A 26,489-nucleotide genomic window follows, 5' to 3' on the forward strand; every position below is an offset into this window, starting at 1 on the left:
TGGCAACCTATATAAACAAACAAACGTAGAACTCTACAGGAGTACGGTTTAGAATGGTTTATCTGTATAATGGACTGTTTTCATTTTTCTTGACATTTGATTAAATGTATTGTTCTAATATGAAACCATTATTTATTGTTTAACCAACATGAAATTAACAAATGGATAGGTTTTATGCAAAAAAAGCATTTGAATTTTATGACGTTAATTATTTCTTGTCGGAAATATTATGCATGATGTTTTAGTGCATTTACTTCTATCTTATATTTCTTATGGAGGTGGACCTAGGGTAAGGGACATAACTCATGAAGTCAGTGATATGTTTGTATCATATTCAATATCACCAAAGACTATCAAGCTTTCATTTGACACAGAATGAAATCAATCCAAGTTACTTTGATGCTTACATGACATTGATGTAAAATGCTGAATTCAAAAGTTCCAATAATTTGTAAGAGTTATATCCCTTACCCTAGGTCTACCTCCTTAAGTTTAGTAACTCAATTACATGATGTGCACAACTACGGCATTGTTATTTTAGCAACCGTCCTGACCTGCAGTTTCGTCAAATCCATGGTAATTATGTACGAACCATATTTTACTAGCTATTGTATTTTACCTCGTTGTGATGCTTCGTTGCATTCACATATGTCGCATCCATTTACATCTTTCTTTCTTCCATGTTCACTGAACATTATACACATAAAAGGGGACATTCTTGTGATCTTTTGCCTGGGTCATTGCATTTACAAATGTCGCATCCATTTTCATCTTTTTGAAATCCGTTTTCACAATACATTGTACACGACACGTCTGAGCACTCTGTAACACATTTTAGTTGTTTTAGACAAATAATGTGTGATTGGTATAAAAAAATATATATATAAGGTAAGTTAACCATTTACCGCAACATTTGTAACCAACGTTTTTACTAACGACTCATTTTATACTTACGATTTTTGTGAAATCGACTAAAGCATATATTAAGCTTTGCTTCTTGGTCTCGGAAAATAAATTAATGTTACTTTCTTTTGTTAGATTTGTGTTAATAATATTTATTCTAAATACACAAATTGAATCGTGAAAGCGTTACGACATTTCATTGTAATCGGGACGTCCGTAAGTCAAAGGCTGTAATAGTGAAATTTCAATACACTGATATGTTTTTTGCATTTTAATAAGACCAGTGATATACATTTACTGTTCAAAGCTTATGTGGTACAGTGTAAAATTGAAAGATCGTTTCGCTGCATGCATAGTCTGAAACAATGATTTAATGAACACTGTAAGTGAGTATAATTATTCTGAAAATTACTATCTTATTGGGATACAAGTATTAATTTATTTGTATTTCAAAATCAATGATTTTAGGTAAGAAAATGTTTGCGAATTACCGGTTTTTAGTATTGTACAATCGGAACAATGTTGGTTCTGTATAACATTTTCTTAAGATACGAATACTTAAATTGTTGCATGAACCATGTCCATACGAAAATATCCATCCTTATATTTTTTTTTATTTTCATTTCTTTCGTTATTAATATAAGAACCATTCAATATAGAATTAAGACACTGCCTATAGTAGAGGTGATTCATGTTTAAGAAAAAAAAACGATCGAAAGAGTAATCAAGGGAACCAAGGTTATAAGGCAATCAAAAGAATGCAATCCGTGGACAAAGACCAGACATGGAAAACAGACATACACAACAAAGAACATAAAGTAACTAAAATCATACATACAAAGTAACAAAAGTAAATGAGCAACTCGGACTCCACTAAAAACTGGGAGCATGGACCAGGTGCACCGGTAGGGTACGCGTCAAACGCGTCGAACAAAAGATACAACTTCGATCTACATATGCTACATGTTTACGATGAGAACACCTTACATTCCTATCCCTAAAAAATCAGACAAATCAAATCAAATCAAATCAAATTAAGAACGATAACTCTTGCAAAGTGCCAAATTTATTTCCGATCTATACAATTTTTATTTCGAAAGTGCAACAACCGAATGAAAAACTATGGAATGTTAATGTCGTATATAACTTTTTCTGAACAAAAAATAAAAGTAGATTTCTTCGGTGCTTGACATGCATGAATCAAAGCCTGTCTGTCTGATTTATGTAAGGACTGCTTCTTGAACAAACTTTAGCAAATCCCCAACAAATGTCCTAATTTATTTCATTTACCTGTAGCCTTTGTGTAAGCTTTTGTATATATGTATAGCATAGAAGTTATTTTAGTGTGCGATTACAACGCCAATTCAGTTACATTCAATACAGAGTTAAGGAATTGCGTCCAATGTAGTTCAAGACAATGGGGGTCGTATATTAAATTTCATTTTCAAACTATGTTAATCCATTAGATATCACGAGGTTATGTTTTCTATTACAAAACGAATGTTTGTTTATACTTTACTACAGACATGATAATAAAATTAAAAATGAAAAGAATAAATTGATAGCAATAGAACTCTAACAATAAAGGAAAATAATTCGTTGGACAGATCACATCATGGACTGTATCATGAGTAATCCAACTTTAATACAAGAACTCGATGGTTGTGCTGTAGTTTACCTTACACTTAGAACGGATAATGATGTAATTATATACCAGCACTGATCTACTAAGCAACCGCTTTTGTTTCGTATCTGTATACAAAAATAACTTTCATAAGTATTTCAAATTTTTATATGTACACGTTTTTCAAGGAGTAACCTCTTATCAGCAGCAAAAGAACTAAATATGCTAAACTACCAGGAATTTAACTACAGATTTCATGTACTTTAAATGCCGATATAAAATCAGTACTTTTCTTTCGAATAACATTTCAGTAAGGAATTTCTTTCGGTAATTTCAGTACTTACCTTTTTGTCATTTTACAGTACTTTGATTTTTTTGTCATTTTACAGTACTGTAAATTTTAGTAAATTTTCATTACTTAAAATTTCAGTAAACTTTCGGTACTGTAAATTTCAGTCATTTTTCAGTACTGTGGGTTTCTGTCGTTTTTCAGTACAAATAATTGATTTACGATGATTTATCGGAAAAAAAATATTAGACTCGTGTTGTCGGAATATTCAACTTCGTTCATTTTAATGTTCATATAAACTAAACAAACGTGCAAAATGACGTAATTTGTTTACAGATCTTTCGAGCTTTTACCAAGAAGAAGATAATTGTGGAATTTAAGCGCATAAGTGATACCGACGAAAAACAGAAACTGGCGTTCAAATTTCAGTTGGAAACGTCGACGGTTAAATTTTACTGACATCATACTGCCACACAGACATCACCAGAAGAGGAAACTATTCTTTTAACAAGTTTGTAGAAGAACTTGAGCTTGGTATTGGCGCAATATTCGATGTAGATACAAATGAAACGTACACTATCTGCATTCACCAGCTTGGGAATATTTCTGTAATTTTTAGTAATTTTTCTTGTTATTTTGGCCTTTCTGGGGGGATTATCGAAAAATTGTGCCATTTATGTTAAGAGTCAAAATTAGGGAGGTAAAATCAAAATTTTGGGAATATTGCATGATTTGATATGATGTTCTTTGGGAAAAGGTCCTTTTACAGGATCATGCTGAATGCTAAAAAATCCATGATGTTCATCGAGTCTTTTTTTAATATGTCCAATGCGAAATAAAAAAATTAACCTTCCAAGATGGCAAACTTGCAATGTATTTGGACTACAAAGTACAATACATGTACATTGTGTATTTCAATACCTCTAACTTTTTAGATACTAAATTACATACATGAATGTAAAAGTGAATCTTCTCAGAAAAGATATTGCTATTGCAAAAACAGTAAATTAGTATTCCCACTCTTATCTTAACTATGTTTTTTTTTAAACCCACAATTTGTGGGTACATGTACTCCAGAAAAATTATTCATGCTGCAGCCAGGGCCTATTCCTAATATCTATATAGTGACTAAATTGGCTTGGGTAATTAACAAGTGTGTAATCGTATCAAGATATTCCATAATTGATTGAGGGGGTACTCAATATGGACAGAGAGGTATGAATGTGATAGGGGAATGGCACATTGCTTCCTCCATTTTCCCCGAGCAAGGACACTGTAATCCGTTTAAAATAATTGTTTAAGCCTCACTTTTATATTTCAATATACATAACATGTACATTGTTGTCTCTTTTTACCACAAACCATGTACATGTAATGTCAGTTAAAAATAAAAAAATATGAAGGTTTAAAGCTAAGTGTTGTATATTTTATTCAGGGTGAAATGTGTATTTTTTTTCACGGTATAAGATTTTTCTGTAAAATAGTAGGACCCAACAAATTTTTATAGACATTGGGTTTTTGCATCTGAAAATTATTTTTTTAATCTTACTTTTTTCTACATTTTCATAGCAGGCATACGCCATAATGGTTTACAGTTCTTAAAGAGTCATGTATTGTGCTGTTAGGTTTAAAGTATTAATATAATGTGTCTATGAAATAGTTAAATCAGTATGCACTTGTTTTATGGACAAAATAAATCAGGGTCGAAAGTGCCTTTCTATATTTATATGATTTACGTGTATTTGATGTAACGTTGCCTTCCCCAATCTCTGACTGAACTGATAAATTTGCTTCTATTAACTACAATTTTATTTGCAATTTTGTGGACACTTAAACCTAATCTGAATGTCAAGATTATTTTCCTTAAATTTAGAGACAAAACTTTTAACAGAAGTGTCCTTTATTACCCTTGACGCAATCATTTAACCCTTACTATGACAAAGAGCCTATATACATGTATAGCATTTGTCTTATCAATGCAGACCACTTTTCATCTTTAAAAGGTAACCAAATTATTTTTTATCAAAACTTGTCTCTTTTTGGGAAAAAAATCAGATATTTGACTTAATACTGTTATGAGGTACATCATTTATAGATATCTAAAAGTTTTTATTAGTAATAGGTATCAGTCTTGTATTGTATTCCGGAGCGGGTGTACGTCAAAGCAGGGAGGCTAAAAAACATAGTGCGCTTTCTTTTTGCCGCAAATGATTATCATTTATCAAGTATAGGATAAATATCAAGCTATGACACAAAGTTGACCATATGTGAAAACTAAAAGTTATTTCTAGGGTGTAGACATTTCATTTTTTTGGGTGTCGTGTCAGAAAAAATAACAAAATTTGCCATTTTAAGCAGATTTTGTTAAATGACGTTAAGTTATAGCACCATTGTAACGTCACTGCAATGAACTAAAGCAAAGAAAAAAATTCCTTGTGTTCATATATATAGTACTATATTTTGAACAATTTCTATGTTATTACAACAGAGTTGATATATATTGGCCATCATGGCTTAATGATCCTACACATTTCGTTACACTATTATACAGACTTGCCAGAAGGCAAAGAATTACAGCCGCTGCGAAAAGTACCAATCATGACATTTTGCATTACTATCAAAAAGTGATATGCTGAATTTTTAACTCCTTTACAAACTTTCTATACATGTAATTTTTACCAGAAGCTATTTGTGGTGCCAGCCATGATAAGTACCATATGTTTTTGACATTTAATCAATAAAATTTGACAGTCTAATTAAAGCATTCACTAAATCTAAAGTTAATTTCAAACGTAAATCAAGGCAACCAGGAAACGAACAAAAAAAAACAAAAAAAAACATAATACATGGATGACGTCTGGACAGAGTCACATAGAAAATAGACAATACAGAACACAAATAACTTGAATTAATCAAAACAGCACGCACATGTAATAAAAAAAAAGCGCAACGTGGACGCCACTGAAGCATGGAAAAGATGCAACGATAAAGAAGAAAGAAAGACATTTTGTTTTCTAAATAAACTAATGCTTTATAAGAAAAACAATAGCCGAACAAGAATTACTTTTTGATGTTAGGGTATTGTCATCTTGTTTGTTATTTTGTGTAAATGTTTAATTTGTTCACACCCTATACTTATGTGATTGAAGGCTGTGCCTATAGAGGAGGCAGCATAAAGAGCCCCCACTCTTGCCCCAACGTCTACTGCCATATCGACAAATTTCATCACTTCCGTAAGAATATTTTTGGCCATCAATAGTACCACATACACAGGACGTCGATGAATCTCCGTCCATATTACAGTGTTATTGCATAAATATTTGTGAGTACATATGCATGCGAATCAAATTTGTGATCTTAAGGGAGGCAGGCAAAGGTAGAAATTATAACTATTTTGTTGGGTATTTCGTAAAAGTATAAAGTTCACAATTCACAGCATACAGCAAGTTGTCCTGTAACTTCACCCCTCTTATTACTTAGGTGTAAGTGTTTGTAAGAATTTTTATGTCTTTTTCTTAATACCTTTATCATGTAGAAATGGATAATTTTTATTAATTATCTGTATGTTTTACTCGGAATAGATGTTTTTCCCTTAACACTGAACTCAACGCTCTCTAAATGACAAATCTCCATGCTTTTGAAATGTAGACTAGGACCCATTCTCGTGAAATCACGAGTTCACATCACGAGACTTACATATCATATTGATGTTCTGAGTTGTCTTTCCTATTAAGATAAAAGATAAGGTCAACCAAAATGTTATTGAAAAAATGTATGGAACCCTATGGAATCAATTCTTCCGTTGCCATTCAAGCAGAATTAAACTGGAAACAGGACACAGGCGCCAGGTAATAAAATACCAATGTTTATGTCAACTGAAAGTATTTCCAATAAACTGATCATTCTCGAAACCAAAAGACATTACTAAACTTCTTAGTTGCATACAAATGATCGTTTTAAGGAGGTAGACCTTGGGTAAGAGACATAACTCTTGAATTCAGTAATATGTTGGTATAATATTGAATTTCAACAAAGCATATCAAGCTTCCATTTGAAACAAAATGAAATCAGTTCAAGTTACTTGATGCTTACCTGAGATTGATGTAAAATGTCGCATACAAACGTTCCAATGATTTGTAAGAGTTGTGTCCCTTACCCTAGGTCTAACTCCTTAAGTTTATTTGGTTTCGTGAACTGCAATTTATTTATTCCAGCAGTTATAGAATCATTTCAAAGCGTTTCATTGTTTACACATTGTTTAATGAAACAAGTACATTATATTTTTATACACATATATTTGACTTTCGTTAACAGATATAATTTTAATGGCAGTGCATACACGATTGTAAATGAGTTATACAACAAGTTAATTTTGCTTTTTGACGCATTTGAAAAATGAATTGAATTATAACAGGAATCTGAAAAATAGTATGTTAATGATATTACGTTGTAAATATGACATACTTTAAACTTTAATTTCTGCTTTCTTTGCAGAATTTTGTTAGTTTCATGCTAATTGAATTTGCATTACAAACATAAGATAGATAGATTTATAATCGAAAGTGTCTTTTTATTTAAACAAAGAGATATTACCTAAAAGACGTAACTTTCACATGTCAAATTGACATACAAACGAGAACATTATAACTGGTAGAAACTTTAAAACGCTAACATGATATGCTTTATTGATCCATTCGCGAACAGATGACACAGTTATCATACAATTTTATACGCATTCACAAACAGTTGGGCATCCTCCGTTATCTCTTGGGAAATCCTGTCCTGGTGGACATGCCATTCTACATTTTTTACAAGTTGCTTTAAAAATAAAAATAACAAAAACCGATTTATTACCACCATTGTCAGAGTGATAGTCTAGCAATCGCGCAGACAAATTCATAGTTCATATGACATTACTTCGGATCCTTTCCCTCTTGTTAATTCAAAAATGTAAGAAAGTTATAATTAGTCCATAAAACAGAGTTTGGATAATTCCCTACATGTACTAGATTAATTACAGTAGTTTGTTAAATAAATAGTTAAAAATTGTTCTTTTAGTTATTTTTTCACGGATATTTTCTGTGATCATACCAATCATATTTAGATACATTTCGATGTGATATTAAGCATAACTGAATTTATAGTACAAGGGAGACAATTCCAAGTGTAAAAATCAAAATCAAAAGTCATTTAATTTGTTCCTTTACATTGCCAGATATCAAACAATAGATAAAATTATTATCTTGTAATTTAATCATATAAAATAATTACGCTCCGTAACAATTTATACTTTTTCAGTAAAAATTGAACATTACCTCGTTTTGGTGGTTCGTTGCATTCACATTTTACGCATCCATTTGCATCTTTTTTCCTCCCATGTTGGCACAACATAAAACACTGTGCAAGCGGGCATTTTTGGGCAGCCCTTTTTGCAGGTTCATTACACTTACAAATCTCACAACCATTTTCATCTTTTTGAAATCCATCCTTACAATACATAGCACACATTACTTCTGAACACTCTGTAAAAAGTCAAATTGTCATTGTTTCATCATTATTTGAACAGTGTTACATTACATTGACATTGGTACAGGTAATGGGTAATGGGGAGTCATAAAAGACTAGAGTCTGTTAGCTATAAAGTTGCTAAATAAGTTATCAAAATATCTATATGTAAATGGGGTGTACCAAACTATCACCACAATGAAAAGCTTTGGGTACATGAACTAGATATGATAAATAACTTCCATTTTTATGTTTATAAACAGACGAACATGTATAAACCCAACTATGAATAGTCCGAAAACCTTCAAAACCAGATACTTTTTAAATCCAATCGTTTATATCATTTTCAATGTATTTTTAATTTTGGTTAACAGAACACCTCCAACAAGAACAAATATGATAGACCAAAAATGGTTTAGTTATAAAGTTTTCACTGTGCTGCCAAAAGTAAACCCTATATTGGCTAGAGATGAATATGTTCTTATCGCTCTATTCCACTTACTTGGTTCTTTGCATTCACATATATCGCATCCGTTTGCATCTTTCTTTCTTCCATTCTTGCAGAACATCAAACACTGGGCAAGAGGACACTTTTGAGCAGCCCTTTTTGCTGGTTCATTACACTTACAAATCTCACAACCATTTTGATCTTTTTGAAAACCATCATTACAATACATATTACACATTACTCCAGAACACTCTGTGAAAAGTCAAATTGTTGTTGTTCCATCAGTTAGGTAATTTGAACAGAGTTACATTACATGTGAGTACATAAAATTTTTAATGCCAGGCGGCGTCCATTTCACTAAAGTCGCAAGTGTAAAGTTGATCGTAAGTAATGACGTCACAACATAAAATAGCATTGTGACGTCATAATTCTTGATCAATTGCACACTTACGACTGTTTGTGAAATCGACGACAGAAACTTTTGGAAAAAAAGAAGTAAGATTGAAACATTGAATGGATATTACTAGTTATAACGAAGTAATTCCGATTTTAATGATTATAAATAATAAAACTTGTATCAACCAAATCATAGGCAATCCGATATACTATCCAAACCAAACATCTTTAAGCACCCTTTTGTTCATATCAGAATTTTTCATTTTGACTTTCGATGAATATGTTCACAACTCACATCAAAATATTTATACTACTTACTTGGTTCTTCGTTGCATTCACATATTTCGCATCCGTTTGCATCTTTCTTTCTTCCATTCTTGCAGAACATCAAACACTGGGCAAATGGACACTTTTGAGCAGCCCTTTTTGCTGGTTCATTACACTTACAAATCTCACAACCATTTTGATCTTTTTGAAATCCATCCTTACAATACATACTACACATTACTCCAGAACACTCTGTGAAAAGTCAAATTGTCGTTGTTCCATCAGTTAGGTAATTTGAAGAGAGTTACGTTACGTTGGGGTAAATAAAAATACGGAAAAATATAAAACACCCATGGTCCATTCGTACTATAGTAGCGAGATTGGGGTGAAAAAAGTAAATGCATAATATCTGCATGTAAATGGACTTCTGCTTCAGTAAAAGTAATAAAGGGGGTAGACCTTGCGTAAGGGACATAACTCATGAAGTCAGTGATATGTTCGATTCATATTAAATTTCACCAAAGGCTATCAAGCTTTCATTTGACACAGAATGAAATCAATCTAAATTACTTTGATGCTTACATGACATTGATGTAAAATGCTGAATACAAACGTTTCAGTGATTTGTAAGGGTTATGTCCCTTACCCTAGGTCTACCTCCTTAAAGGATACAACAAAGTACATCCTTTTGATGTTTTATTTAATGAAATTTGTCCAAACCGAATCCTTTAAAATCCATAAAACCTGAATGAACCAAACACTGTTAAAACCTCCTTATATCAGAATAAATGTATTTTGAACCTTGGTACACCAGAAAACTGTCTATACCAAACTTCTTTGTAGATTCAAAGGAATTCAGTGTAGACAGGTCTTACTACTGTGTTACCAATAGTAAACAATATGTCCTCGGACAAAATTTTTCATAAAAAAAACTTATACCACTTACTTGGTTCTTCGTTGCATTCACATATGTCGCATCCGTTTGCGTCTTTCTTTCTTCCATTCTTGCAAAACATCAAACACTGGGCAAGTGGACAAATATTGCACTTACAAATATCGCAGCCATTGTTATCTTTTTGAAAACCGTTGGGGCAGTTCATTTTACACATCACTTTTGAACATACTGAAAAAAATCAAAGTTCTTTATCAATAACGAAATTAAGTTGATTAGTTCATAGGTTTCTTGTTTTGTTTAGTTTTGTTTTTTGTTTTTGTTTGTTTTTTGTTTGTGTTTTGTTTGGATTTTTTTTTTTTTTGGATTGTATTGTTTTTGCATCATTCCGTAAGTGTACTAACATTCTTATCTTTCTTATCTCACACTGTTTATTTTTTTATAGACATTATAACCGATTCGTTTTTCCTTTTTTTTTCTTTTTTCTACCCCTTGCTTTTTTTTTTGGCATCGACCACAACCACAAATGCCACATCTGATAATATTGTTTAGCAGGTAAAACAACATAATTTTTTATTCTATATATTCTGTATATTCCTATATTGCATTTTTTTTTTCAATTGTAATCGTAAATTGATGTATTAATAAATAGTACTGCAATATCTATAATTTTACACAAGAGGCATTTACTTAGTACTAAAGGTGTCGAGACCTTCTGAGCTTATCAATATGATCAGTTACAAGAAAAATATGACAATTTTCAATACTTTTCAAATCTTTACGCAAGCACTATGCATTTACTTCGCGAAAGTATTATCTTTGTCTACTCAGAAAAACACGAAATGGTTTATTTCAAATTTCAACTTTAATAACCAACCGATGAAACACAAAAATTGGAAGGAATGACATTTATTTCGGATATAATTTAATTCGATTTGTAACAGGCTTTCTGATTGCTTGGACCTATTTGCGCAAATTGGGTTAATTTGTATGTGCCGGCTTTGTTCTATGACGTCATTTGGTATATATGATACAATGTATTTAAAGACAAATCATACTAACCAGTTCTGACGTTAGGAATTCCGTGAAATTTTAATGGAATGGCCTCAAGTATAAAGGCATTGAAATTAGCCTATAAAAATATAGGTCACCGTGTTTTTAGCAAGGATAGAGCAGTTCAAAAATTCGTAAAATCTGCAGTTTTTGTCATTACCCTAATTCAATTCAGACGCCCCTGATCTCGCCAATACTTTTACCAATGATACATGCCATACACTAGTAGATTGGAAATTGTCTCTACGTCATTCATAAAACATTAAAAACAAATTACAAGTTTGTCCGCCTAAAAGGAACCTTTTTGTTTCCTGCCAAAATAAAAACTAACTTTTGAACCATATTCACGGTAATCTGAAATACTTCTCCCGTTAAATTTTTCTTCGAACTTGCGGTATGAAAAGATATCCATTAACTGATGTTATAAACTCTTTAAAAAGTGGGGGTCACCGATTAAATAAAAAAGTTAATCACATTTGTGTACCATTCCTGTATAATTTTGTTTGGTTATTGCCATGGACGTTTCCTACTCTAAATGTTATGTTGGATGATGTTACGTCATAGTCAGCGACGGAACATCTTTACAAGCTTCCAAACAGAAAGAAGAAATAGAATATAAAAATGACAATACAAAAACTTGACAGTGAAGAAATAAGCGAAAGACAAAAATAATTACGACTGGAGAGAACAGAAGCAAAATGCGATATATACATAAAACTATTCTGGTTGCATAACCGTGTCTGTTTGTGTGAACATGTTATAATTCGTATTCATATTTTAAGTTACATTTACCACAATATCTAATTATAATACATTAATAACAAATGACTTATCGGGATCTAGTTCAACATTTACAAATGTACGTGGAGCGTTTCAGCAGTTAGTAGTAATAGTTTTCCTGCACAAAACGAAGAAAATGTCGCACGACAGCCGCCGGTGAAGTATTTTTACATTTAACAGAGTGTACCTACCATATGTACTTGTACAAGTTTTTGTCTTCTTGTGGCATACTTAGTATTAAATATTTGAAATCAAAATGCAGGATTGAAATTTTCAAGACACTAATAGGCAGGATCTACTATTGTCCAAATATTCTTCGTGTACATTAAAAAAGATATTTCGGCGCTATATGCTGAAGATAAAAGTTTTGTAAAAAAAACATGACCGGACAGAAAATTTTATACTAGTCCACCATAATTCAAATGCTTGCTCCCTAAGTAGATGCAGGAATCCCTATCATTTTAATGGCAAAACCTATTCCCATTTCTTACCTTATTTTTATTAATGAAAACAAACTCCCTTACAAAGGAGGGAGACATTCATGACCCACCATTGGATTATAAGAAACATGACCCCCTTATCCTGTAATAAAGAATTTAGATCATCCGTCTTAAATTTCCGTAAGAGCGTGGTCAAGAAAATAAATCGGCAGCCCATCGTTGTCGGTAAACATACATCCTGGTTGTAAGGCTATATTATTTTTTCGGGTGTTTCTACTCTGATACTGCATATATTTATTTTGCAAATGGACGACAATTAGTCATATACATACAAGTGGGCTAATAAATAAAATACAATGATCCAGGAAAGCGAAGCAATAACATTTGCGGGGATAAAATTTAAAAAAAAAAAAATAATAAATCGTGATTTCATGCAAAAATAAAAATATCCTCAAATTTCAAGAGCGGAGCATTCGCCTGATTCGCCCCTCTGAATCCATGTCTGGATTAGATACTCCGCGTGAAGCTTTTTTGGCAATTTTAACTGAGTCAATTAATTAACTGGCAAATCATTTTTTTATATCCAGGAATACTCCTTCATTCAACAACTTGTAGGGATTAGGAAAACTAGCTCACATTCTCCCATTCGACCCTCGTGAAAATGTTTGATAATCAAATTGTCATAACTCCCCTTAAAACTATCGGACATGCTGATTATCGAAGTCTAAGTATTAGTAACATTTGGTATAAGTTTCATTGGAATCCGTTGTGAAATTGTAATCGTAAGTTACGTAGGACAGACGGACGCATGACATTTACGGAAGCATTTCACGACTCTTGAACTCGACGTCATATTGCTTCCACGGTCAAAGGGAGAGATATTTCGCGAATTTCGCGCGAAAAGCGACTTCACAAATCAACGACGATATGATAGGTTGCGCCATAATAACAGAATAACTCTGTGTGAATTCTTACCTTGCTGGCCTGCAGCTTTGCCACTAAAAGAAAATGACATGTTCAAGTTACTTGATTTTCTATGAATTAGTTTTCAGTCTTCTCGCGGAATTAATTAATATATAGTGAAAATTTGAATTTTTTTGCGTGTACTATAATATTGAAAACGGTAAAACGATCAATTACATACACGTTTTATCATCAGATAAATGTATCATATTTAACAGTTTTGTTTACAATGTCATGGTTTTCCAAGTGCCTCGCAGCAGCAGACGTTCGTTTCCTCTCTTACTAACCACTACAATTAAGCCTTTTAAATTCTTAGACATAATAAGTAGAACGTCGTATTACAATCGGATGACGTCGCGTAAAATCATTTACTTTTTGTTGACTCCGCAAGATTCTTTAGTTTTCCCTGAGTCGGCGGACTACAGCATCTAGAGTGAATTTCGAAAGTCAGACACTATTGCAGAGCGTGGTAGTTTAATCCGGATTTGAAATCAACTCAACAGTAGTGTCTGGAAAAGCAGTAATTGCTTACAGTCCCGTTCTACTTTTCATTTTCATTTACGGAATTTCCAATGTTGATCGTATTGAATTCCTATTTGTTTTCTTACGGGATTTTGAAACGCTGCATTGCAATGATAAAAACTTCTATTTTATGCTTTTCATAACATTTTTATCATGTAGAGCTATATATTTGTGAATTTTATCGGTATTTTTACCCGAAAATAATATTTAGCTTTTAAAACTGAACTCAACGCCTATCTCCTTGCATTTGAATGGTAGACGGAGGACCAATTCTCATGGAACCACGAAGTCACCTGACGAGATTTACATATTCTATGTCAATAACGATGAATCTAGTCCATTTTTTATCAGAATATAAATTGCTAATTCATTGTTTAGTTTTTGTGTTTATTCATTATGTTTATGTCTGATAATAACGGTGCTTTTTTTTTCGTGGTCTTGTCTTCGTCCCGTACTATGATATATCATGTTCACTGTATTTAAAAATATCCTCACGTTGCTCTTACTGAAAATAAAACGACGAAGTATTTCGTTTGCATGGTTTCATTACTTACTTGACAGCAACAGCCTGTAAATAGTTAAAGCATACACTTTGTTATAAAATACACATATTATCTTAGATCTTAATCAGTTCTGTATTTAAGTTTTTATTATCAAATTATTCAACATCTTTTTTGTACTTAGACGATAAGAGTTAGAATTTTACTTGTTTGCAAACAGAAACAATACTCTACTGCCAAAAAGTAACTTCTCTCTAAATAGACACAATGTTTATTTATTTGGGATTTACACTAAAAATAGTCACATATTACCAATGTGTAGCATCGTTGTAATGCCTTCTTGTCTATAAATCCGAAATCCCTTTGGGTTTTGTTATGACATTATCATTATGATTTTCATATTGTTAATTAAAATAAATTATGTGTGTTTGATAACATATTGCTGCATTAGAGGCCTTCAGATCAGCCTTACAGATTCTCCTTCGGTAATATGTGGAATAAGGGTGCCAATGCAAAAACCAGGCAGTGGGTGGCACATGACAAATTTTGTTCTCTATAAACTGTCTATTTCATATCACAAACGCATCCTTTCACAATGTTGAATTTTAGTTTTTAATTAACTGTGGTTAAAGAAAAAGAAATAATTTCATAGAAAGCATTTATATTCATTGAAAACTCTTTTCTTTGGTGAAAAATGTGTTTGTCTTTGTTTTGCTTTTGTTTTGTTTTGTTGTTTTTTTTTAATTCTTAGGGATGTTTAAATTCATTTTCTGAGCCATCCATTGTCGATTGAAGATTATTTCTTATGATTGGACATACATATAATATAAACATTATATAGGGAAAAAAAACAATTCAGTGGGATGTTACCATGTGCTATCCATAAAAAAGAACTACCTGTTTTCTACATGGAGACCCTCTTAAGTTATTTCTCAACTCGATATGGTAAAAATGAATATTGTCAACGTGCGAGCTTTAGCAAACATGTTAAAATCTTAATTTTACCTTAGAAATTGGAGGAATAATTTAAATCAAAAATAGGCCAAAGGAGAAACGGTTTCTTTGATGAAAATATTATATGCATGGCGAGAATTCAGTCACCGTCCAGTTGTTAAAACGTCACGTACTTTTATAATCACCGACTGAGAGTGGGTGAAAATCCTATATTTTTCACTCAATATCCCCTGCAAATTTGACAAATAACGTCAAAAATGTCGAAACTAAATACAAGGACATTTTTGTCATTAATGAAAACTTTTTGTTAAAGATTATAAAAAAAAACACTATGAACTTACCAAAAGGCTTAGAATTACGACCGCTGTTAAAGGTATTAAACGTGACATTATGACAAAACGACTAAAACCCAATGTGGTCAGTTCGAATTGTATTACAGATTTTATACTGACCAGTGCAATTAAGAACATTTGACTTGAGGCATTTTTTATTCATGCACCGTCATTTACAACTGTTACTTGTAATTAAATTTCATCCTTGTCACTTTGTCGTGTACATACTCCATGATACCATCAAAGTCAAATCCGTTTGTAAGTGAAATTAATTGTGATATGAATTCCCCTTGGCCTTATGACAGATATCTACCAGATTGTTTTTGGTTTTGTTTCATTTACAGAAAATGAAAATAGAATTTTCTGCTTTTAAAAAGACGTATGCATGATTTTTAAATTACGTGATCTTTCAATGGTAATGATGCATTTTAATTTGTTAACACTATTTAATGTTAATCATATTTTTGAAACCGCAAAAATTGATATCACGAATATGTTCACTAGACAGAATCTGCGAAAATTGATACTCGCGAATATGTTCACTTGACAGAATCCGTGAAAATTAGCAACAGCAAAAATGAATTTATACGTTTAGATTAATCAAGGAAACCAAGGTTATAGCGGTAATCAAAATAATCCAGGGACAAAGACCACACATGAAAAACAGACATACACAATAAAGAACATAAAGTAACTAAAATCATACATACAAAGTAACAAAAGCAAATGAGAAACTCCACTAAAAACTGGGAGCATGAACCAGGTGCACCGGTAGGGTAAGTGTTCTAGAAACACCCGCCGAGTTATAAAAAGTCAAGTCCGGGGTAAACAAACGAGGAAAGGAAAACTATGGCCCGTTGAATAAAGCAGTTTTCATGGTGCAGATGGATACACTATTAGAGTAATAGTTCTTGATTTGGTTTGATTTTGTTGATTTTTGTGGGAGATGAATGGTTTTCTAAAAAAACAGATCTGAATAAAGAAAAGACCACAAAAAATAAAACATTTATACAAAGGAAAAAGCAACTTAATTCGGTGGGTTTTTCAACATAACGCATCACCTCTACCATAGGCAATGTCCGGATTTGTTATGAACTCAAACCATGAATTCTACTCATTCCAAGGGGACAATATTCTGCTTTCCATATATTATAAAGCAGCTTATTTGAGCTTGATTAAATATCTTTTCTTGTGTAATGTTGACGATATAAGAAACATAATTTTAATGATTTGTCTGTGGTAATAATCAATAACTAAAGACACTACGATGTGTGATACATTAACATTTCAGCTTTTCGTAGAAATTGTAGTATTGTATTCAACAAACAGATACACATGGCCTCTGTCTGTCTTGTTTCGTTTTCACATTTTGTTTATTTTCATGTTACTTGGGTATATAGGGGCAACTCATTCGCTGTACCTGTGTAAAATGATGTTTTGGAGCCAACTGCAGTCAGCTCTATGGTATGAGTGTTTCCTCGTTGTTCACTGAAGACCAATGGGTGGCCTTGGTTTGATTTTTGATCTCGTTTGGGTTGTTGTCTCTTTGATATGTACACAATAGCTATTCTCGTTACATACAATAAAGTGTAACAGGATTGTTTAAGGTGATAAACATTTACCATTTCATTTTCTGTAAAATGATCGTTGTTTAAAATTATATTATGTTGTCTTAAGATTATACCTTGCGTGGAATACGTTTCGCACGCTCGTTAATAACGTTCTTCGGCACTCATTCTTATTTATTGGCTATTCAATCTTTCCAAATAATTGTCCTACGATGCTTATAACAAGCTGTTCAATTAGGAATTCAACGGCACCAATAGGTTTTGAACAGTAACAAAAATAATATAATTCAAGGAAAACACAATTTTAAAAGAAACAAAAGTTAAAACAACAAATGTGTATGAATCCACTCAAAATTTAATTACAAATTCTTTATCAGTCAGAATGCTCTGTACTTGTCTTTTCAAATTTTGAAGTGAAACCTTAATCGGTGTGGAACTGTTAGTTAGTGTCATCCTACTTAAGACAAACAGATAGATTGAACTCATTCTGAAAGCCAACATTTTGTTTTTCATCACAATAATCACAAGTTTTCAGCAAATTTTATTGCAAATATAATGAATCCTAGTCAGAACACACTATATGCATTTGCAGGCAATTGAACAACGATCTTCACCCCTGGGGAAGTCTTTTCCTTCTGGACATTTCATTCTACATTGTAACGTAATAATGAAAATATTATGAAAAACTAACTGTTGATTAGCATATTTGATGAATAAATTTCTTGTATAGATTTTTTCCGTAACTTTTTTTGTTATTATAACAACTACATTGCTATAAATACAGCTTTGTTTGTAGATAAATATAACGCTCTTATCAAGAAGTTATCTATTATAAGTTTCTCTAAGATATACCTGTTTCGAGTGCGTATTAGAGGCAGATATACTTATTTAGAGTGCGTAACCAAGGCAGAGGACTCTTACCCTACCGGTGCACCTGGTCCATGCTCCTAGTTCTTAGGCGAGTCCGACGAGTTGCTTATTCGCTTTTGTTACTTTGTATGTATGATTTTAGTTACTTTTTGTTCTTTGTTGTATGCGTCTGTTTTCCATGTCTAGTCTTTGTCCATGGATTACATTCTTTTGATTAGCGCTATAACTTTGGTTCCCTTGATTACTCTATATAACATATAGGGGTCACTATTTTATTGATTTTCAAAATGTCATCACTGTCTTGGATAACGCTGTTATCAATCAAACTGACAAAAACAATGCACTGACTCGACATAAAACTGATTAACGGATTAGGTTTAGAACTGCGGGAAAATGCAAAGCTGAGCCGGACGTTTACACTGATCTGAGCCGAATTCGTTTTTTTTTTTTTTTTCACTGTTATTGCCTTTTACTGCACAAAAAATAAAAAGAACGAAGTTTAAAGCGAGAAAAACGACATTTGTATTCGAGATGGGCGATATCCTTGCAACTTAAAACAATGGTAATGATTGTGACGTCTAAACAGATAGTTACATATATTTTCAGTCAGTGACCGTAAATCACTCATATACGGTCAATGCATTTTGTCTGCTCATGAAGAACAATTTCAGTATACATTTTGCTTTGATTTATACTGACTTATAAAATATATTTTGTTTTAATACATTTAAAAGTTTTGAAGATGGATAATTAGATTTCAATTCGTAATTACTGAAACACTTATGACAAATTTTAGTAGGGTATATATTACCTCTTTTTCATCGGTCATTACATTCACATATATCACAGCCGTTCGCATCCTGATTAAAGCCATTTGGACAGTGCATCATACATTGAAATTCTGGACACCCTGTAGAACGTTTTGCTGATTCGATGCACGTACAAGTTTCGCATCCATTTCCATCTGTTTCCCGTCCGAATGGACAATAGTTTGCACATAGAACAGCAGGGCACTCAGAATCTAAAATGTTTTACGTCCATGAAATTTTACTTTATACGATATTCATCGCTATCATGCGTTTATCAAAAGAATACCATTTAAAATACGCTGGTGCCTTTAAATGCTGTAAGTCAACTCTTTTCTCAAGCGATATATTTCTTGCGTATATTTCGAAATGTATTGGCCTATATACGACAATATACCTGTGAGAGTGTTGTTGTCGTAAAATTAAGCAGTCACTAAATTATATTCACATCTGAAATTGCGAACAAAAAGAATGCGTAACGGTAAATTTGTTTGAATTAATTGTTATATTCTTTAAGTCTTTTTGTTCAAGATAAATGAATAAACATTTATTTTTTTTTTATTTTGGTTTTGTCAATTTGGTTTTTTTTTCTTTTATTTATTTTAAATGATTGATTGATTCAAACTTACTGTTTTCATTTGTTTGTTTTTATTTGTTTCCTTTTTTTAAGAATTTGGCTTTATTTGATTGTCAAACCTGTTTTTTAAATCAGTTTCTTGTATATATTCTGAATTTGTTTAATGTTAACAACTTAATTGCTTTAAATATTGTTTTATCTTACGATAAATAGCATGATATTATCAAAATGTATTTTTCCATGTCTCCATAAGACATACTTGTTAAAAGCACTTTACGATTTAGAGACTGGAACCTCCCTTTCTTTTAAATTATGTGCCCTTTAAATCATGTTGTTAGTGATCTACTTGATATTTGTCTTGGAATACGGTTTTTGAGTCTAGTTCAAGTTTCATTTTTCTTACCGACATTTTCGATGTAGGGCATTCTTAAATTCGAAGTCTCATCTGCATTTTATTGTTTACTTCCGGTATCTCAAAAGGCTGCATTACATTGCCAAATTTTCAATTTATTGCTTCTCGCTATACTTTTATTATATAGTGATATATTTTAGTACATTTTTATCAGTATTTTTACACCAAAAGATGTTTTAATTCTTAAATACTAAACGTAACGCATTGTAAATAACACATGTCCACGTATCTGAATTGTAGACAGGGACAATTTATTGGTGAAACCACGAAATCACATAACGAGACTTGCATACCCAATACGTAGGTTTGTAAAATGTGTATATTCATTGTAATTAAATACTAGTATTGCCCCATCTTATTGGAAGTTATAAGACTTCAAACAAAAGTAATGTAGAATGATAATATTATTTTTACATTTATATTCGTATTTTACTGATAAAATTTATAGTATTGCAGATGAATAGTCTTAATTCAAATCTAAAGAATGACTCGTGAAACTTATTCATACAGTCGTTAGCTCAATAGTTTAATTAGTAAGGCATGTCTTACTTCTTTTTCGTCCGTCGTTGCATTCACATATATCACAGCCGTTCACATCCTGATTAAAGCCATTTGGACAGTGCATCATACATTGAAATTCTGGACACCCTGTAGAACGTTTTGCTGATTCGATGCACGTACAAGTTTCGCATCCATTTCCATCTGTTTCCCGTCCGAATGGACAATAGTTTGCACATAGAACAGCAGGGCACTCAGAATCTAAAATGATTTACTTCCATGAAATTTTACTTTATACGATATTCATCGCAAACATGCGTTTATCAAAAGAATACCATTTAAAATACGCTGGTGCCTTTAAATGCTGTAAGTCAACTCTTTTCTCAAGTTATATACTATTCGCGTATATTTCAAAATTTATTCGCCTCTATACGACAATATACCTTTCAGAGGGCAAAACATTTTATTGCTTTCTTCCGGTATCTCAAAAGGCTGCATTACATTGCCAAATTTTCAATTTATTGCTTCTCGCTATACTTTTATTATATAGTGATAAATATTAGTACATTTTTATCGGTATTTTTACACCAAAAGATGTTTTAATTCTTAAATACTAAACGTAACGCATTGTAAATAACACATGTCCACGTATCTGAATTGTAGACAGGGACAATTTATTGGTGAAACCACGGAATCACATAACGAGACTTGCATACCCAATACGTAGGTTTGTAAAATGTGTATATTCATTGTAATTAAATACTAGTATTGCCCCATCTTATTGGAAGTTATAAGACTTCAAACAAAAGTAATGTAGAATGATAATATTATTTTTACATTTATATTCGTATTTTACTGATAAAATTTATAGTATTGCAGATGAATAGTCTTAATTCAAATCTAATGAATGACTCGTGAAACTTATTCATACAGTCGTTAGCTCAATAGTTTAATTAGTAAGGCATGTCTTACTTCTTTTTCGTCCGTCGTTGCATTCACATATATCACAGCCGTTCACATCCTGATTAAAGCCATTTGGACAGTGCATCATACATTGAAATTCTGGACACCCTGTAGAACGTTTTGCTGATTCGATGCACGTACAAGTTTCGCATCCATTTCCATCTGTTTCCCGTCCGAATGGACAATAGTTTGCACATAGAACAGCAGGGCACTCAGAATCTAAAATGATTTACTTCCATGAAATTTTACTTTATACGATATTCATCGCAAACATGCGTTTATCAAAAGAATACCATTTAAAATACGCTGGTGCCTTTAAATGCTGTAAGTCAACTCTTTTCTCAAGTTATATACTATTCGCGTATATTTCAAAATTTATTCGCCTCTATACGACAATATACCTTTCAGAGGGCAAAACATTTTATTGCTTTCTTCCGGTATCTCAAAAGGCTGCATTACATTGCCAAATTTTCAATTTATTGCTTCTCGCTATACTTTTATTATATAGTGATAAATATTAGTACATTTTTAGCGGTATTTTTACACCAAAAGATGTTTTAATTCTTAAATACTAAACGTAACGCATTGTAAATAACACATGTCCACGTATCTGAATTGTAGACAGGGACAATTTATTGGTGAAACCACGGAATCACATAACGAGACTTGCATACCCAATACGTAGGTTTGTAAAATGTGTATATTCATTGTAATTAAATACTAGTATTGCCCCATCTTATTGGAAGTTATAAGACTTCAAACAAAAGTAATGTAGAATGATAATATTATTTTTACATTTATATTCGTATTTTACTGATAAAATTTATAGTATTGCAGATGAATAGTCTTAATTCAAATCTAATGAATGACTCGTGAAACTTATTCATACAGTCGTTAGCTCAATAGTTTAATTAGTAAGGCATGTCTTACTTCTTTTTCGTCCGTCGTTGCATTCACATATATCACAGCCGTTCACATCCTGATTAAAGCCATTTGGACAGTGCATCATACATTGAAATTCTGGACACCCTGTAGAACGTTTTGCTGATTCGATGCACGTACAAGTTTCGCATCCATTTCCATCTGTTTCCCGTCCGAATGGACAATAGTTTGCACATAGAACAGCAGGGCACTCAGAATCTAAAATGATTTACTTCCATGAAATTTTACTTTATACGATATTCATCGCAAACATGCGTTTATCAAAAGAATACCATTTAAAATACGCTGGTGCCTTTAAATGCTGTAAGTCAACTCTTTTCTCAAGTTATATACTATTCGCGTATATTTCAAAATTTATTCGCCTCTATACGACAATATACCTTTCAGAGGGCAAAACATTTTATTGCTTTCTTCCGGTATCTCAAAAGGCTGCATTACATTGCCAAATTTTCAATTTATTGCTTCTCGCTATACTTTTATTATATAGTGATAAATATTAGTACATTTTTATCGGTATTTTTACACCAAAAGATGTTTTAATTCTTAAATACTAAACGTAACGCATTGTAAATAACACATGTCCACGTATCTGAATTGTAGACAGGGACAATTTATTGGTGAAACCACGGAATCACATAACGAGACTTGCATACCCAATACGTAGGTTTGTAAAATGTGTATATTCATTGTAATTAAATACTAGTATTGCCCCATCTTATTGGAAGTTATAAGACTTCAAACAAAAGTAATGTAGAATGATAATATTATTTTTACATTTATATTCGTATTTTACTGATAAAATTTATAGTATTGCAGATGAATAGTCTTAATTCAAATCTAAAGAATGACTCGTGAAACTTATTGATACAGTCGTTAGCTCAATAGTTTAATTAGTAAGGTATGTCTTACTTCTTTTTCGTCCTTCGTTGCATTCACAGATATCACAGCCGTTCACATCCTGATTAAAGCCATTTGGACAGTGCATCATACATTGAAATTCTGGACACCCTGCGGAACGTTTTGTTGATTCGATGCACGTACAAGTTTCGCATCCATTTCCATCTGTTTCCCGTCCGAATGGACAATAGTTTGCACATAGAACAGCAGGGCATTCAGAATCTAAAATGATTTACTTACATCAAGTGTTACCATATATACTATATTCATCGTCACTTTGAAGACTGTAACAAAACTGTTTTGTGAGCGAAAAGTATTCGCATTGAATATGTCTCTTTTAACCACACTATACGGTATAGAAAAATTTCGTAGCCATTATTTGAATTCACGTCTCAATAGTATGCGCAATAAATTTGGTTAAATTGATGGTAATAATCTCTAACTCTTTAAACTTATAATATCATAGTATTCAAAATAAAATAATATATATATGTATGATTTTTCTTGAATTTGTCAGTGTCGATTTCTTTTTTTTTTCTTCTCCTTTTTTTTTTATTTTCTTCTTTTTTTTTTCATTTGTTTATTTCTTAAATGATAGATTAATTAAAAAAAACATAAGTTATATTACTTACTCATTGCCTCAGCGCTAAACAAAAATAGAAGAGACAGTTCTAAAATTTATTGTCTACAATTCTTTTCAGACGTTTCCTTTGTTTATATTGGAAAGCGATTTCTACATTTGGATAAAAAAATAATTGTTTAAACAACTAAATGAAATTATAATTTTGTATACAATAAAACTTGCTTATAACAAATGATAGTGGACAGATAAAAAAAAAGTTCGCTACAAAAGTATTCGGTTATTATAATAAAGCGAAATTTGTTATATAGGGTCTGTAAGTCTCGATCTAGTTTCATTTTCCTTACCCGAATTTCAGATGTGGAAGGTATTGAAATCCGAACACCGGTCTGCATTTTATTGTTTACTTCCGAGATCTCGAAACGCTGTATTACAATGCAAAATCATCTATTTTACGCTTTTCTTAACATTATTATCATGTGGGAATAAATATTTGTCATTTTTATTGGTTTATTTTTTATTATTTATTTTTACACGAAAATATGTTTTGCTTTTATATACTGAATCCAACGATCTGAAAATACTAATCTCTAAGCATTTGAATGGTAGACAAGGACCCATTCTCGTGCAACCACGGAGTCACATGACGAGACTTATAAACCCTATTCACTAACTATGTTTCATTGGAGTTTATCTATTTCATCTGGAATATAACTAATCAGTTACAAATAACTTCTGTATATGTAGAAAAAAAAATCATACAATATAAGGGAAAACCTGGTCAATTTGAGAGTTATGAATTGTATTCCAATATAAGTCAAATTAAACGTGTGAAGATATTGCTATTTTGAAATGGTTTGCCGAAAAACAAATAAAAAACGCGATGGTTCACAGGTAAAAACGCAAAATTAAACTTTTCGTGTTCATTCATATGTTTCATAATGAGTTAAACTATTAACTCGAGTTATTTAATTTTAGCATAATAACAAATGAGCTCAGTTTAAAGTTAGATAAAGAGAGTTGATACTCTGCTATATTGAACTTTCAAGAGTTGTTAAAACTTTTTTGTCGGCATCTGTAATGGAGGAAATTCTAGAGATCGTCCATCTATAACGTCATCAATAGTATCGGGAGAAAAACGTTAGAAACCTCGCAACGGCGCTTTCGACCAGTCAGGTTTATAGAAAATGATACATCGTCACACAATAAATAATTGCAACTGCGAATTTTTCATATCCCTAGTTCATATCACATCGCCATATGTCAAATATTTAGCTGTTCAACAAGTACATAAAATGAAAAAGTCATAGAAGGAATATAATAATGTGTGTTTCGGAATTAGAGCCTACTAATCATGAAGGCGCAAAAAAAACACAGAATTAAATACTGAATATAAATTGACTTACTTTTCAAATGCACCCTGCAAGTTCAAAAAATAAAAATAAAAATAAATCATTTTTACACATGCATACGCAATAAAACATATTTATAAATCATGTAATTTCATAGAGCAGTACTAATTTTAATAATCTATTCGATCAATTTTCATGAATCATATTGAATTTTATCAAAGTCTGTTTTTGACTTTTTTTTTTGTTGCTTTTTCATTAGGTAATAATCGTTTTCCATTCTCTTCATAGAAGCAAATGAAACACTATAGCTTGAAACTCCACGATCTGTTAAAGTTGTATTCTGCATCTTCGTGTTTCTAACATTTTTAGAGTATGAACATGTTAACATTTAGATTTTATGATTTTTGCTTGGTTTGTTTTCTGTCACAAATGCCTTTTTGTCATATAAATTCTTGAATGTAAAAGTAACTATGAATTATTTATTCATTATTGGTGTATATAATAAAATTTATTTCATCATATTTCTTTCTGATCTAATTAAATATTAGTTTTAAATAAACAAGATGTAATGGTGTAAAGCATTTCATACCAACTTACCAGAACATAAAGAACTGCAGTAGTGACGAAGAACACAAATCGACACATAATGATACGTTTTAAAAAGCCGTTAACTACTCGCTGCAGTTAGCTCTGTTATATACTGTGCAGAATTGTATTGCCATTTTCAAAAATATCCCATGGCAAAATGTGTCTAAAAATGTCAAAATTTACTTGTTAATTTATGTTTTCATAATTTACTTTTATGATGCATGGTTTTCAGCATTATTTGATGTTAATGTTAAAATATTGTTATACATCCAGATTACATAGCGGCCTATCAATAAAGCAGTTTCTAAGAGAGTTTTTATTTCCCCAGACTTTAACTGAATTTTCGAACGCAATCAAATTATTACAAAGTGCATTTTACTAAATGCGCATCTATTTAGTTACTTGTCTCAAATTCAAAAATTATTATTTTTTGTGGCAGTTGAATAATAATTTTGCTTTAAAATATCACCCCATATATTTCAAAGCTGTAATCAAACTCTACACATTTCCTCTATTAATAACCACCCAAGACAATGGCAAGGCAAATTCTCGAACGATAATCAAATGG

General features: G+C 31.7%; 1 protein-coding gene across 1 annotated transcript; it reads right to left on the reverse strand.

Moving 5' to 3' along the window:
- Window positions 1-694: 694 nt before the first annotated feature.
- On the reverse strand, window positions 695-25,984 carry LOC148607184 (uncharacterized). The gene is made up of 15 exons (XM_088543501.1): window positions 25,931-25,984; window positions 25,388-25,401; window positions 24,034-24,047; window positions 23,414-23,623; window positions 22,493-22,702; window positions 21,572-21,781; window positions 20,651-20,860; window positions 19,128-19,327; window positions 14,637-14,650; window positions 13,573-13,595; window positions 10,379-10,555; window positions 9,484-9,684; window positions 8,824-9,021; window positions 8,132-8,338; window positions 695-882 (listed from the first exon to the last, which is right to left on the reverse strand). The coding sequence occupies exons 1-15, from the start codon at window positions 25,976-25,978 to the stop codon at window positions 695-697; spliced, it is 2,124 nt and encodes a 707-aa protein (XP_088399627.1). The 5' UTR covers window positions 25,979-25,984.
- Between the last annotated feature and the right edge of the window lie 505 nt (window positions 25,985-26,489).

This window comes from Perna viridis, chromosome 9 (assembly GCF_037379345.1).
Source record: "Perna viridis isolate PV_CMFRI_1.1 ecotype Kerala chromosome 9, ASM3737934v1, whole genome shotgun sequence".
Classification (NCBI taxonomy): Eukaryota; Metazoa; Mollusca; class Bivalvia; order Mytilida; family Mytilidae; genus Perna; species Perna viridis.